The 16064-nt window shown below is 35.9% G+C and overlaps 1 protein-coding gene and 1 long non-coding RNA gene across 2 annotated transcripts; one reads left to right on the forward strand and one right to left on the reverse strand.

The window, feature by feature from the left end:
- Positions 1-2347: 2347 nt before the first annotated feature.
- LOC108374814 (uncharacterized) lies at positions 2348-3952 on the reverse strand. The gene is made up of 3 exons (XR_001849084.1): positions 3366-3952; positions 3199-3295; positions 2348-2891 (listed from the first exon to the last, which is right to left on the reverse strand). It is a non-coding gene; the product is annotated as an uncharacterized LOC108374814 (long non-coding RNA).
- A 6124-nt stretch (positions 3953-10076) lies between these two features.
- On the forward strand, positions 10077-11184 carry LOC108374816 (uncharacterized). The gene is made up of 2 exons (XM_017630840.1): positions 10077-10175; positions 10840-11184. Coding segments are annotated over exons 1-2 (309 nt in total). The 5' UTR covers positions 10077-10174; the 3' UTR covers positions 11148-11184.
- Positions 11185-16064: the final 4880 nt, after the last annotated feature.

Genomic DNA, 16064 nt, shown 5'->3' on the forward strand with positions numbered 1-16064 from the left:
TCTCTTCAAATGTTTGGGGTAAAGCACTCAAGCTTGGTATGGAAATAACTACATATGGATGTATGTATGTGAAACTAATACCATTCTCATGGAAAAAAATGAGAGTTATTGGAAAAGGTGGTGTGGCAACTCCCATGCAAATTGATTTTTCTATGCTGCATATCTCTGGAGGTGTTTATTGCAGAGGACTGGAACTTGGCACCGAGATGTGTATACAAAATTAATTCCATACTCATTGAGAAAAATTTGCGTTATTCGAAAAGGGGACATGGTTCCTCCCGTACAAATTTACTGTTTTATACTGCTTATCTCTAGAGGTGTTCATGGTAGAGTACTGAGACTAAAACTGGTGTTTGGTTTCAAACTCGGACAAACTAGAAAAATTAATCAGATTTTATTTTTAGTTGGATTAACGATTAATGTTTTAAATTAATTAAACGTGATCGCAGCCAGCGATTAACGATTAAAAAAATGTCCATTAATCGTACAGTTGATTACGACTAATTAATTTTAATCGTCAAACCCGATTAACATTTTAATTTTAATCGTTAATCAGATTAACAGTTTGCCAACACTGTGTGAAATCATGTTCATATTCACGGAGAAAAATTGAGGTTTTTGGAAAATTGGCGTAGCACCTCCCATACTGACTGAAAGTTTCATATTGCATATCTCTTCAAATGTTTGGGGTAAAGCACTCAAGCTTGGTATGGAAATACATATGTATGTATGTATGTGAAACTAATACCATGCTCATGGAAAAAAATGAGAGTTATTGGAAAAGGTGGTGTGGCAACTCCCATGCAAATTGATTTTTCTATGCTGCATATCTCTGGAGGTGTTTATTGCAGAGGACTGGAACTTGGCACCGAGATGTGTATACAAAATTAATTCCATACTCATTGAGAAAAATTTGCGTTATTCGAAAAGGGGACATGGTTCCTCCCGTACAAATTTACTGTTTTATACTGCTTATCTCTAGAGGTGTTCATGGTAGAGTACTGGGACTTGGTACTGGGGTATGTAAAATCAATTCTAATTTCATGGAAGAAGATTAGGGTTATAAGAAAAAGGGGCGTGGCACTTCCAGTACAAATTTACTTTTTCCTGCCACGTATCCCTGAAAGTGTTTGTGGAAGAATACTGGAACTTGGTGGAGTTGTGTATACAAAATGTATCAATTGCTCATGGAAAAAATGTGAGTTATTAACAGGCATGGGCAGAGAGTTAGCAGGTGCTAAAAGAGCGTAAGCGTCGCGTGTACGTATACAAGCGAGAGCGCAGCGATGAGAACACGACAGCATGCAAAATGAATTAGGCACACTAACACATTCTCACTTTTAGCTCACGCTTGTTTGTGGTAGTGCCCACCTCTGGTTATTAAAAAAGGAGGCATGTCGGCTCCCATACATACTAAAAACTTTTTAATACGTAATAAGTATTTTAAATTTGTTATGGAGATTTATTTTATAAGTGCCGTACTGACAGAATAAATTTCATTAAATGGAAAAGGGAGAGCCGGGTTCGGCCTTATAATCTAAAGCTCTCTTGAGGCATTTGCTACAGTAATGAGAAGTGGTATTTTATCAAGGCCAGGTTACTAAATTTGAGTTGGAAATATTAGAACCCGCCGTGGCACCTCCAAGAAGGTTACACGTTCACGCGTCGTATACCTGGAACCATTTTAAGGTAAACTTAGAGGGATTGATATCTTTCGTATGCCTAGCGCGCAGATGAGATTTTATAATTTCATAGTTTTAAACGGCCTAAATACCTTAACTCGCTTAAAAAATAACGAGCTATAACGAAATTGGCACAGAAATAAAATCTAACATCATTAAATTATTTTTCATATTTGTATGAAAGCGCGGAGTGAAACTCGCGGGTATAAGCTAGTAAATAATATGAAATGAAAGAAAAATATAAGTATGTACATATGCAAAAAGCCAAACCCCAAAGCAAAGCAAAACTATTCTGGGCTATCATGAATCCATCGTAGTCCGATTTTTCGTGAAATCTATGAAAATGCGATCACTGATCATAGTATGTATAAGCTACGTTCGTAGCTATCCGGATTCAGTGATAGCGTTTTCGTATATTTAACGAAAAATCGGACTACGATGAATCCATGATAGCTCTGGTTAAAAAGATATGAAAAATATAAAAAAATTTGATTGAAATAAAAATATGATGAATGAAACAAAATACCGATACCATTTGATGAAAAGTAAGAAAATTCTTTACCAACCTTTTCTTTCGTAAATCGCTGCAGCCAACGTTCTGAAACTCATTAAAGTTATTTAATTTTTTTAACACTTTATTTAATAAATTTTTAACCTTAGTGCCATTATTTTAGTTAACTATTAAAAAGTTAATAGATAATTATTTTTAAGTTATTATTAAAATTATTAATTCTTTTACTTACTAATTGTATTTCATTATGTAATTTTATAATTAAAACACTTTAACTTAAAAAAAATTAAGTCTAAGACTTATTACTACAAGGCAGCTGAAAACCGCAGTACATACATATGTATATGAAAATACCGATTTCATAATTAAAATACTTTAACTTAAAAAAAACTTAAGTCTAATACTTTTTACTAGAAAGCAGCTGAAACCCGAAGTACAAATATATTTTGCTGTTTTTACACTAAATTTAACTGCGCGAATAGATGCTATTTAAAAATAATTAGATATAAAGACTAATTAACAGCACGTATCATCTTACCTAACTTTCTAAAAGGTTAAAGTCATTGTACTTAAAGATACAATAAAATAATAAATTTAACAAAAAAAGGTGCGATGTTAAAAAATATGAATTTAATATAAGTCCACGAAACCAGTTTGATGCGAAAATCTGTGATCGTTTACTTCCCGTATCGATAAGCCTGTCGATGATTAAAATTTTCACAATATAAATACATTGAAATGCAATGTGTGCTACATTAATGTAGATTTTCCATATACACAATGATAATATGGTGAAACTTTATTAACTGGATAAGCGATAAAACTCCAAGAGTACTTCTTCCGGTTGGATTTTTACATAGCGAATTCACAAGTTAATACGAGGGTTCTTTTTACCCCTTTAAAGCACAAAAATTGAATCCAGACGATCGCTGTCGCTTATCCAGCATTCAGTTTAACTAATTTTATAATTTGAATAAAATACATGAAATAAAATAAGGATAATACCTTGACATTTCTCCATCCGAAGCCGAAGGAAACTTGTAGAGAGAACCTCCTTCTGCACATTTGCACACACATCTTTTCGGCATCTTTACTAAAAATACTATGTGCAAAGGTAAAAGCACAATAATTAAAAAAGTAAACACATTAATAAATGTAATCATTGTACTTACTTTGTGCTTATATGTAGATTTCGGTGTGTGCTGGTTGGCCAGAAACTTCCAGATCTGCACGATATTTACAAATTGGTTCTACTGCGCACAATTCGCGTGTATTGCGAAGGAAAAGTTTGTAACACTTATTTAAAAAATACTCAATATTTTGCGAACTCAAAACTTATAAAAGTTGATTAAAAAACACTATATTTGCGAAAACTTTTCTGAAACACTTCTTGCGAGCACAAATTCTACAATTGATTTGATTTTCAGCTACCTCCCAGAGTTGCATTCACTTCTTCTGAAAATATTTTATGAGGTGTTCCAAAATTGGCTCTGAGCGCCTTATACTTTTGATCATTTCATATAAGTAATTGTTTATCAAGCGTTCAGTACTATAGCTTGATCGGAGTTTATATATTCTTCAGTAATTGATCACATTTCATTAAAATATAAACCTATAATAGGGTAGAAATTGTGAAATTATTTAGTTTTAACGTGTATAGTCTGCCAGAGACAATTGAAGAAAACTGCAACTACTCGTGAAACCATACATTAAAAGCAATGTAGGTGAAAGTAATAAATATTATTATTACAATTCGAGCCATATATAAAACACTTAACATCATTTATTTGAAGTAAATCGGAATATATTTTTACATATAACATAGTTTCTATTTAACTCATAAAGTACATATTTCACTACAAATATTTTTAAGATCACTTCGAATTGCAAATATAGCGCTAATTAGTTGTATTCAAGTACAAAATATTTTATTACGTTCATGTTTATTTATAAAGCGCATAACAATATTTCTGTTGCCATTTATCCGATGCATACAGTTTTTCACCACATTAATTTGCTGCACACCACCCTGAAGGTGGCAAAACAGTTGCTCGCAACCCTCAAGTCCTTTATGGGGACCAAATTAACAGCCGCAACAACAAAAACCTTTTCTACTGGTATACTGTGGTCAGAACAATCTTCCGAATGACTTAATTAACCTGTCTTCTCTATGTTCACAGACATCGGAGTCGTCATCCTCAAAAGAATGTATAACAAAATCTGCTTCTACTTCTAATAACAACGAGCCTGAAGTATCTTCCCCTTCCCTCGTTGGAGTTGTGGCACCGTCATCTAATCCGCTAACGCTTACTCTACCCTCAATTAGTAACTCAGTTACTCAACCCCTTTCGCCGGTAATCGAGTCTAATACTAGGAGACTGGTTGTGGTCCCCCCAAAGAAGTCTATATTTGTCTCTAGATTTTCGAGGGATACTTCCGAGGACGATATAAAGTTTTACATCTCGTCTAAATTTAATAAAATTATCAACTTAAGTATCAGAAAATTTAATTTTAAATATGAGAGATATTTCTTCGTTTAAAATTGACGTAAATTTAGAAAATTTGTACATGCTGCTTAGTAGTTCTTTTTGGCCTTCCGGAGCTTTCGTTCGTGAATTTGAGTATAGGCCCAACAAAAATAATAACTTAGCAAATATTCCTCGTCAGAATACTGAATCAAAAACGGTTTACTAAAACTGCTTTAAGTATTTATCATCAAAACGTAAGAGGCTTAAATACTAAATTAACGAACTTATATCTTAATGGCCTTGAATGCAATTATAATATAATTTCTTTCACTGAAACTTGGCTCAAACCTCACATTTTTAATTCAGAGATTCTTTCAAATAATTATCATATCTACAGAAAAGATCGGGAGGGCAGAATCTGCGGTGGCGTACTCTTTGCCGTAGACTATTCAATACCATCTGAAGAAGTCAGTCTTCCACACATTGAATCTGCAGAATTCAAATGCATTCGTATACAGGTTGGAAGGGGGTTTACTTACTTAGCTCTATGCTATATTGCTCCCCGATATTACTCATCAGTGTATTCACAACATGTCTCTTTACTGAAATCAAATAATTCAATGATTAAACCCTCTGATTCAATGATTGTGTTGGGTGACTTTAATTTACCAAATGTATCATGGAAAATCATTGGTCGCGTTCATAAGACGTAGCTGTTTAGCTCATCTGCTACGAAACTGCTGGCAACTGTTGAGCCCAACAATTACGTCTTAGAAACGGCTTGATGAATATGCTGCCAAATGAACAGCTGATAAATGTAAACAAATGAAATTGCAACAAATAATGATAGTTGCGCCGATACTATTTAGAATTCAACGCTGAGCGGCCGCCGTGTTGAAAAAATCGTTCAATTTTACAATGAATTAAACAGTTTAAAATTATATAGCAAACATCTTAAAAACATATATTTAGAAACATAGTATTATTATAAAATATTTTAGTTACTTTATCACATCAGTAATATAAAATAGAATACATTTATTTGCAACTGCCACCTAACAAAGCGGCGTTAAATTTAATATAAGCGACGTAAGTCTTTTCGATCAGCTGTTTAGGCTAAGCCCAACACGTTGAGTTCAGGTAGCGTAAAAATTTTCCGCTGAAAAAAATGGCGGAAAGTTGCCAACTGTTGGGCTGAGCGTAACTACTCAACTGTGCGTTTCTAAGACAAACAGCCAACGGTTATCGTACCTTTCTCTTCTACTGCGTGCAACAACGTATTTTTAGAAGAGATGGCTGAACTCTGCCTAAATCAAGTAAATGTACTTCGCAATAAGTTTGGCAAAGTATTAGATCTTGTTTATGTTGATGATGCATCTAAGACCGCTGTAAATAAATGTAACCCACTAGTTTTGGCCGAAGATGTCTACCACCCTGCTATTGAGATATCTTACGAAATTATAAACGATGGTCAAAATCGCGGTATCCAAACATACGAACCAAATATTCGCTTTCGAAAGCCAATTTTAAAAAACTGATTAAAGAATTGTCTAAATTGTCGTGGCCTATATACAAAGAAATGGTTGAGCAATGCGTTGCACATTCTAATTTTACTGTACATCAATTATTTAAAAAGTATGTGCCTAAACGCATGTGTGTTCCTGAAAAACAAACACAGTTATGGTTCACTAAAGAACTGAAAAATTAGAAAAACAGAAAGTGACGTTATTTTAGTTTACACAAAAAAAAAACGGTTTACACTCATACTATGTAAAATACTCACTATTGCGTCACAAGTTCTTTGAATTAAACAAAAAGTGTTATAAAGCTTACTTGTGTAAAATCAATCGACGTATAATATATAATCCCAAATCGTTTTATGATTTCGTAAACTCCAAGCGAAATGTACGTGGGTTTCCTTCCGCCATGAAGTATTAAAATAGCGTACTTAGTGATCAAACAATCTCCCACACTCCCAAGAATACTTTCACTATCCTTTTAAACTAAGTCCAATTAGTCTTTTAGTTATGGTCCTGACCAGATCCCACTTGTTTTCTTATAAATTGTGCTGATTATATCTATGAGCCGTTAACAGCCTTATTTAATTTGTCTCTTAAAGAAGGCATCTTTCTAACCGTATGGAAGGAATCGTTCATAACCCCGCTACATAAAAGCGGTAGCAGGTCCTCGGTGGAGAATTCAGCGTACATGCATAATTGGTTAGGTTTATAGGTATGTATGCAGATATTTAAATGCCGGTTTGCTACTCGCGCGACAAGCTTTGTTAAAAACGAAGTAAATTAGTACAAATTGTTAGTAATTTTCATTACAGTTTGAATAACTCCTTTCACTAAATGGCTTTTAGTAACTTTAACGAGCCCTTAACTTATTTTATTTTATTCATTTTAGTGCAGTTTTGACAAAATTTTCTTGCTAAAAAATCTTTTGTTAGACTACTTTATTGTATTCCTTTGATTGTACATGTTAAATAAAAGCTTGTTTTTAAAAAATATTTTTTTTACATTATTTTATTATAAGCTATATTTCTACAGATATAAAATTTTCAAAAATTTTAATGTACGCAGATGATGTGAAACTTTATAAATCATACGTATCAATCAAAGAAAAGCATTTGCTACAAGCAGACTTAAACAGCATGGCTAACTGGTGCTATGTAAATCGTATGCCTCTAAATCTGGAAAAATGTCAAATAATGTGCTTTTCGCGAAGCGCTGTTCAGCCACTTATACTATAGATAACCATAATTTGGAACAGGTATACAATTTTGTGGACCTAGGTATCACAATGAATCCGAAACTTAATTTTAATCTTCACATTAATGTGACAGTCAACAAAGCTAAAGGTGTACTTGCATTTGTGAAACGATGGTCAAGCGAATTTAGTGACCCTTATGTGACTAAAACCCTATTTACAACATTAGTTAGACCGATTCTGGAATATGATTCGGTTGTTTGGAATCCAAGGTATCAAATTTACTCAGACAAGATATAATCAATTCAAAAACAATTCCTACTTTTTGCTTTAAGAAATTTCCGTTGGGATTCTCAGTATAACCTTCCGCCTTATACGAGCCGATTAAAACTTTTTAATCTTCCTACATTTGTCAGTCGCAGGGAAATGCTTGGTACAATTTTTATGGTTAAATTACTGACAGGCTCAGTTTCAAGTCCGCTTCTTCTGGGTGAAGTTAGCCTTAATGTTCCCTCCCGCGTATCAAGACACTTTCATCCCCTATTTTTGAAAACTTGTAAAACTAATTTGGAATTACCGAGCCACTCCGTTGCTTATGCCAGGATTTTAACTCTCATTACAGCATTTTTCAGCATTAAGAAAGCGATACTATCACCTCTCAATAAATGAATCATTAACATAAAGACATAAAATCAGCTGATAAATTTAATTCTGCAGCTGAACAGTTTTAGATCTCAACACTTAACAAACTCCTGCCTATCGTGACTCGGTGCAAAATATTGAAAACATTGGTTCCGTACGTCATGCGCACTGCGCCCCTCGTGCGGATGGGCGGGAATGGAGAGTAAAAACCGTTTGGATTAATTATTATTATTAAGGGCTATGAGTCTCAGACAATAAAAGGCATAAAATTTCCAGGCTGGCTGGCAACAGCAATTCAAGAAATTACGCGATGTAGTAGCTAATATGGCTCAGACGATAACTCAGTTAGCAGCTGTGCAAGTAGTACAAGCGCAGCAAGCATCATACAATATAGTGCCAGCGAACTCCGACGCAACATTTAGCGGAGCGCCAGCAAACTCCGGCGCAACATGTAGCGGTGCACCAGCAAACTCCGGTGCAACATGTAGCGTAGCACCAGTAATCTTCGGTGCAACATGTAGCGGAATGCCAACCAATTTTGGCGCATCATTTAAAGAAACTTCGTACAGCACAACGTGCAACATACTGCCAGCTTCATACAACGCACATCAGACAACTTTTAGAGCAGCAGCAGAAACATGTAATATAGTTCCGTCAACATATAGCGTAGTTACAGAAACACAGCAACCATCGAATGCAGAGTGGAGAGGAGCTACAATGGGCTCATCGACTCCTGTCAACAGGCGATTGAGTCATGGGGTAGTAGGAACAATACCAACAATTTCATCAAATGTAGCAACGAGGCATACAATGGGGAAAATTATCGGTGTTTGCCAGAATTTAGTCCACTAAAGTGAAATTTAGCAGCAGAGTAGTTTATCAACAAAATTTAATAATTGCGATCAATTTACTTGTGGAGCGAGGATGAGATTTTATTCGCAACAAAACATAACTGCTGAATGGGCTTTCAGCTCTTGGCCACTATTTGTTGGGACATTGAAGGGCGAACTTCTGAGCGAAGTTGATGTGGCTGAGGTACACCGTGAGATGATAAGGCGCAAGAGAAAGCATTACGAGTCAATGAAAGATTATTACTACAACATGCTGAACATGGGTCGTAGAGCAAATATGGACCAAGCAGCAATCAATTCGTACATCATTGGTGGACTCAACGAGGCGAATTTGTCACGAACGTTATTAACCATCAATTTGAAGATATGCAACGATTTGTTGAAGGTTTAAGGTTTATCAGCAACCTCAGTCGGGGTTAAGCCAACGTTCAACGCACATCAGCAGCAACAACAGAGACAGTCGAAAGTAGGTGGGGCGCAAGTGCGAAAGGCCGTACGCTGTTTAAACTGCAACGAGATGGCACATATAGCAGCTAAGTGTCCCCAACCAGCACGAAGACCTTGATGTAGGCACAGGCATGCAACGTAAGTTAGAATACAGTGGCAAGTTTAGCTGAGCCGTATAAAATATCACCACCGTTTATGAATACAGTTAAGGTTTGGGGAAGGTGATGTCAGCGGTAGCGGTTATTCGCTGATAGAAACGAACGAGAATGTAGGCGTTCGAACTCGATCGAACATACAAAACTAGAAGGCAATCAAACCTCTGTTAACCACATGATGTCCCAAAGAAAGTAGCGTGTTGGATTGAGAAAGTCCGCTAGACTGATGGTTCGGTTAAGCAGTCATGAGTGTGTGTGTGAATGTTCGGCTTAAACAGCATCTCTTTTATTTACTTATTCATTAGTACGGGATGGTCACTTGGTAGAAAAAGATGTAAAAGGACCATACTGAAGAAAAACGGGTTCAAAAGTTAAAGTTGCGGTTGTGAAATTCGACGCAGTGTGGTCTTAGTGCGGGAATATATTCTCAGTTTTATAATCGTCAAAAAGGTGCAAAACAAATATATTCATGTAGGGATATTGTGCCGTTTAAGTGTGCGTCTATAAGGAACTGTCGCATAGACGGATAACTGAGGAGCTTCTGGGGGTCACTAGACACTAACCCTTGTGTTAATACCCACATTTTCTTACGTTGTCTAGCACACGTGGTACCCAGGTACCTAAACAGTATTTGTTTTACTATTCTTCACAAATCCATTTTTCGGACTGAAATTTTTTGTGAATATAGATTAAATTAAGAGAATTTAGTAAGAAAAATTTCAAAAATAATATGGGAGTCCCCTAACTACAATAAAATACACGCACATGTGCTATCGCAAACAAAGGCACAGGCGAAAATAAATGTATGTATGGACATTGTCTTTACATCTATGTATGTCCCTTTCCAAGCACTTGCTTTCATGGAATTGTACTCTTGTTGGTACTTTGAGAAAAAATAAGCCCTACATACAAAACATAATGGGCCCCAAAGAGGGCCTGAGAGCAGTACTCTACCGTATTTGGTGTCCATGAAAGAGTAACTATGTGCGTATACGTACCAAACAGAAATAAACCCGTTATTATGCTAACCACATTGCATTGCGATAAGGCTGTGAACGACGATGGTAAGAAGACACCCCATGTTATATCTTATTATAATAAGTATAAAGCTACCATGAACCAGATGGCTAGAAGATACACAACGAAATGGCGATTTTGCGATGGCCTTTAGCGATGTTTTTCAATATAATAGATATTAGTTCACACCCTTCGTATCTTATTCGCTAATAAAAAATAATGCGGCATATTCTGGATTTCGTACGAATCGAAAATTTGAAATTTTTGTATAGAAAATGGTAGGAAAATTTCATGATTTTCGATTCGTACGAAAACAAGAATACGAATGAAATACTACAAAAAATAATCCACCAGTGATGGCTGCTTATGCGTCAATTGAGCGAGGAGTTATCAAAACCAATATCAAAAATCGTTTGACAAACGTACAAATAATGAGAAATTATACGACAAAAATCGCCATTGAAAGCATCATAGGTCTTCAAAAAATTACTGTGGATGTTACGCCAAACCCTTCAATTGAACGAAATGCACCAGGAAGAATGGAAGTAACTGGTTGTGGTTTCATTTGCAATAATCAGGAAAAGAAAAAAGACGAAAAACGAGGAAGAACTGCTGGGAATGTGAACAAGCGTTATGTGATGAACATTCCAAAAACATCATAAAATATAATATTTGCTATAAATAAAGTGATTATTTAATCGTTTTTGTTTTCCTAATAAGTTATATAAGTTTTTACGAATCACGTGCGTATAATGGAAAAAAACTACAAAATAGACTACCGAAATAATTGGGTACCCGGTACCCGGGTGCTGGTACGGTATACTACATTTCAAGTCGATTATTTTTTTGATAAATAACACAATTTTTTTACTTTCAATTGCCCAAGTTCCTTTATTTAAGCTAAATAACGACGATCCGGAGGATGGGAAAGAAATGTCAACTAATACTCGACCTATACGGAAAAAGGTCCTGTTGTGGGTACCCCGGTACCCGGGTATTGGCACAAGGGCTAATAAGGAATTTGATGTAAATTCCCAAGCAGTAGGAGCATACTTATATATTTATATCTTGCGGCATGTATGTAAGAGCATATGCACATACATAGATCTTTAAGATGTACATATCGCACGTTTGATGATGTAATGAGGTATCTCAGGATTTAAATTTTGTGGAAAAACGCAATCAAAGTGTTATCAACTCATGCAGTTGGTATAGAAAAAAACAGATGGAAAGAAACATATCTTCGGCATATTTGGGAAGTTTGGTTATCTGTTAGACTGAACATATTCTACTTATCAAGCTTATTTATTGCAAAAAATGTTCTTACCCTGCAAAAAATGGGACTAATCCGGGATGACTCCGGGAGCAACCGCAATGGAGCATGCGACTAATACCACTTTTGATCTCTTTATATGGAATGAACTGTTCGCTTTTGTTCGAGCATGTCCTATGAAGAGACTAATTGTTCACCTTTATACCCGAACGGGTATAAAAAGCGACTAGTCACATTTAAAAAATAAAAATAAAAATTTGCGCCAGCCGAGATTCGAACCGGGGTGCTCAGTTTTGTTAGGCGAAAACTCTCTCTGCGTGCCAACGCCGCACATGAAATTTCATTGACTAAGTGCGTACATATCATCAAATCGTTAATAGTACCCGTTAGAGATGAGTTGGGGACTAATTGATCTCCATTAGTACCCGTATGAGACTAGTTGCGACTAATTAATGCCCAATTGTACCCGATTGAGAGTAATCTCGGAATACTCTCTTTAGAGATTAGTCGCGGAATTTTTTGCAGGGTAATTTCAGGTCGCCTGCTGAAATACCCAGCAAAAGGATATCCACTTTTGAGTGCCGATTGGACACATACTCGCTCGCCCTGTAGGCGGAGCATGAAACCTTAATGATCGGAAGCAACGGAGCCGCACACGTACACGCGCACCAGCCATCATCGATACAACATACGGTGGTCAATCGCAGTCGCAACCAACACACACACTCATATATTTGCCAACAAGGGTATATATAAAATCATACTCGCATCCGGACAGATAAGTATTCGCATCGACCCAGGGTTATAACCGCACCGCGTAGCTGACACCGGCCAACAGATATTAGGCAACAACAACACCGCCGTCGCGAACAGCTGTTCCAGCTAGTACAGTCAGAACAGGTCAACGGTCATTATACAGACCTGTGGACTCTGCACAGCCCCATGCAGAGGAGCATAATCGTCGATGAAAGGGTACAGCATCCACTTCAGCGCGGTCAACGGGAGCAGCACCAGCGAGAGCAGTGGAGACTAGCGCTCCGCCTACGCCGCCAATCAGAACCACCGAGCGCCGCGGAGATTTGTGCTCCAACCACACCGCGGATCAACAGTAGTGTCATCAGAGGGGCATTTCTTAACTCTTGATACTCCGATACATACATACTTATTTAGTTGTTATTATGACCTAGAGTTTATTTATATACTTACATACATATATAGGATTTGCAGTGGTTGGACCTTTTTTTATTTCTACCTTGCTCGGGCTATTGCGCGTTAGTTTTTTTATATACCATTTAGATGTTTTGCTTATTTTACTATTAGTCTTGCTAATTTTGCTAGTAATTGCATTTCTCGCGAATAATTGGACTTTTTTTATATGTATCGCTGTAATTATTATTCTGGAATTTCTCTTTATAATTCAGTGTTTTGTTTACATTAAGCTATAGATTTTTTTTTTTTTTTGCAGTTAAATATCACTAGGCTCCTATATTGAATCCCATAGCCTTTTGATTTTGTGCTCTTTTAAATTTTGTTTATCTTTTTTGCTTTATTTTCCTCACTTAAGTTTTTATTTGCCAATTGGTTCTTTTTACGTCCGTATATTAGATTAAGTTCACAACTGAGTCCACTTTTATTGCCATTTAGATTTTTTTTTGGAAGGCCTTGTTTTAAATAGTAGATTCGCATTTTGTGTTTCCTTTTCGCGCGTGCTTTACGACCCGCTCACTGTACCGTAACACGAGCGAGTGATAACATTATCGGCAGGGAAGTAGGTTGACACCACAGTTCATTAGCTGTAGGCGTGCATATGTATGTATGTAAGACTATTGGTACATATATGTAAATATAAAAATTCTCCCAAAACAGGTTCTTAACAGGGTGTTGGTACCACTATCGCTGGAGACCAAAAGTGAGTACAGAAATTTGTTTATTTGCTATGCACATATATATGCACTTATGTGTAATTATTTACGTACATACCAATCATACTTATCCTCGCCTGGGTAAAAGATTGTCGTATGTTAACTTCGGCAGGTTGTGGGAAATCGCGATTGAAGTTTGGAATGCAATTTCTCAAAAACGCGAAGATTGATTTTCTCCAAAGTCTCTGAAAATGTTACTAGTTCACAAAATTCGTAAATTATGTAAAATTTAATGTTTATTGCTAATTAGTTTTGAGTGTATGAAGGATTTTCTTTAGTCAAATTTTGTCGTCAGCGTAATTTGTCCACAATTTAGCAGCCACTTTGTATGAAATACGACAAAATGTGATCAAAATTTCTACCAAATTAACGCCACTTTTTACTCAATATCTCGGAAACTAAAGGAGATATCCAAGAATAATATGACTGCATCACCAACTAAATTATCGAAAAAGTTGTAGTAAATATCTCGGAAACTAAAGGAGATACCTAAAAAGTGATAGTACCAATCGAAAAAGCTTATTTCAAAATATATAACTACATCTAGAACTAAAAATCGTCAAAATGGCGCTTACGACAATCTTTTACCCAGGCGACGTTATATACTTGCATATTTAGTTGGAGATTTCATCAATCCCGCGGTAATATTTTTGTCTTTTGATTTACGTTTGTGGTATCGGAATTATTCGTTGAGTTTTTTTTTTTGTTTTGGAGAATATAATAACCTATGAGCTACAATAACAATTATTGAACTGATCCTAGGGCAGACCCAAACAAATACAAAGAAGTCGTTAGTAAGTTTAGCGGGAGTAGTTTGCATTGATAAATAGATATAATTTTGGGATTTGTATCTTTTAGTATATTAGGGTGGTAGGTTTTTCTTTTTTTTTATAAATTTCCGTATTCATATGTACATACTACATGAATTTCGATACATATTAGGGCTAGAGTTTAGAGCAGTTTAATATTGTGCCTTAGGCTAAGAAAATAAAAATGAATTGAGAAAATAGATTTTTTCTGATTTTCTTTTGGGATTAAGATGGTGTGTTAGGCACAAGTATTTGGTGTGGGTGTTGCACTTGTGCAATGGCGGGGAAGTGGGGTGGGCATATAAGACAATGGACTAGACGACGACTGATTCTTAGACAGACAGGTTAATGTCAGGTTTAGGTGGCGTCGTAAAGTAGATGAGGAGTCACGACGACGCCCAAGGCTACACGTGGAGTCCGCGTTGAAGAAGGGCGGGATGATTCCACCTGACAGGACGGGACTGTTCCTTTTTCGTCATTTCTATTTTCCCTTGTTTGTTTTTAAGTTCTTTATCTTTCCTGTTGTTGTTAACTTTTGTTGTAATGCGCCCAACGCAATAGCCCACTAATTTTCACTTTTCACATGGCTTTTTACTAACATTTTTGTTTTCTTTTATTATTTTACCCTAATTAACTCTATCTTTTTATTTAATTATATATTTTCGATCGGACGTGTTAGGGTCAAGAGGGTATCATTACTTGGAATCATCGCGAGTACTTTGTGCCCAATTGACGAGTGTAAGGGGGGAAGCCCGGCTCATCTTCAGGGTACCTTCTAAGGATCTCAGCGTCTCTGGAAGTGGGAACTGAAGATTGGACGATGGCCACTTTAAAATTATTTGTGTGAATTTTCAATCAAGCTGCGTGTGTGTGGTCCAGCTCCACACATCCGTGAGGTTTATTGGACTTTCTCACAGGGGGAAGATAACTTGGTGCCGAGGGGAAGTGTGGCAGCCGCGCTCTGAGCCAGAACTTAGACCGTCGAAGTGCCACACTTGGTATTAGAATAGGGGGATTAGTTGACGTTGACATTTGGACAGTGGACGTACGGACCAACACTCCCATATGAACAGATTATGTGAACATACATACCTTTTACAGTGTAAAAAAAAACCTGCAAATAAACAGCAAATTAATTTAAACAAATAGAAAAAACGTGAAATTTTTATTTAGAAGTCTTTGATTCGTGGCATTCTTATTTAAAGCTGCATATATATAACTTCCTATTTTATCACTTTTTATTCTATGTATTTTTACTCCTATTATTAATTTTTAATTTTTGCGTTTGAATTATATACAAGTACATACACATATTGAATTATACTTTTATATTGAACTATACTTCTATAATTTTCAATCTTTATTAATTTTTTTTTATTATTTTCTTATCATTATTGTTATACGAACTTTCGTATTACTACTTTACAGTTTTTTTCATATTTTTGAATATTTTTTTTAAACTTTGTGGAATTGCACAGTGTTTGTACGCGTTATTTTTGAATTATTTTGTACTCTCGTGGGGAAAACAATTGATCCGTATAAGTATCGTTGCGTTTAAATTTTTGAGCTACTTCT

Source organism: Rhagoletis zephyria, unplaced genomic scaffold, assembly GCF_001687245.7.
Source record: "Rhagoletis zephyria isolate East Lansing unplaced genomic scaffold, Rhagoletis_zephyria_1.1 Rzeph_scaffold_08163, whole genome shotgun sequence".
Taxonomy (NCBI): Eukaryota; Metazoa; Arthropoda; class Insecta; order Diptera; family Tephritidae; genus Rhagoletis; species Rhagoletis zephyria.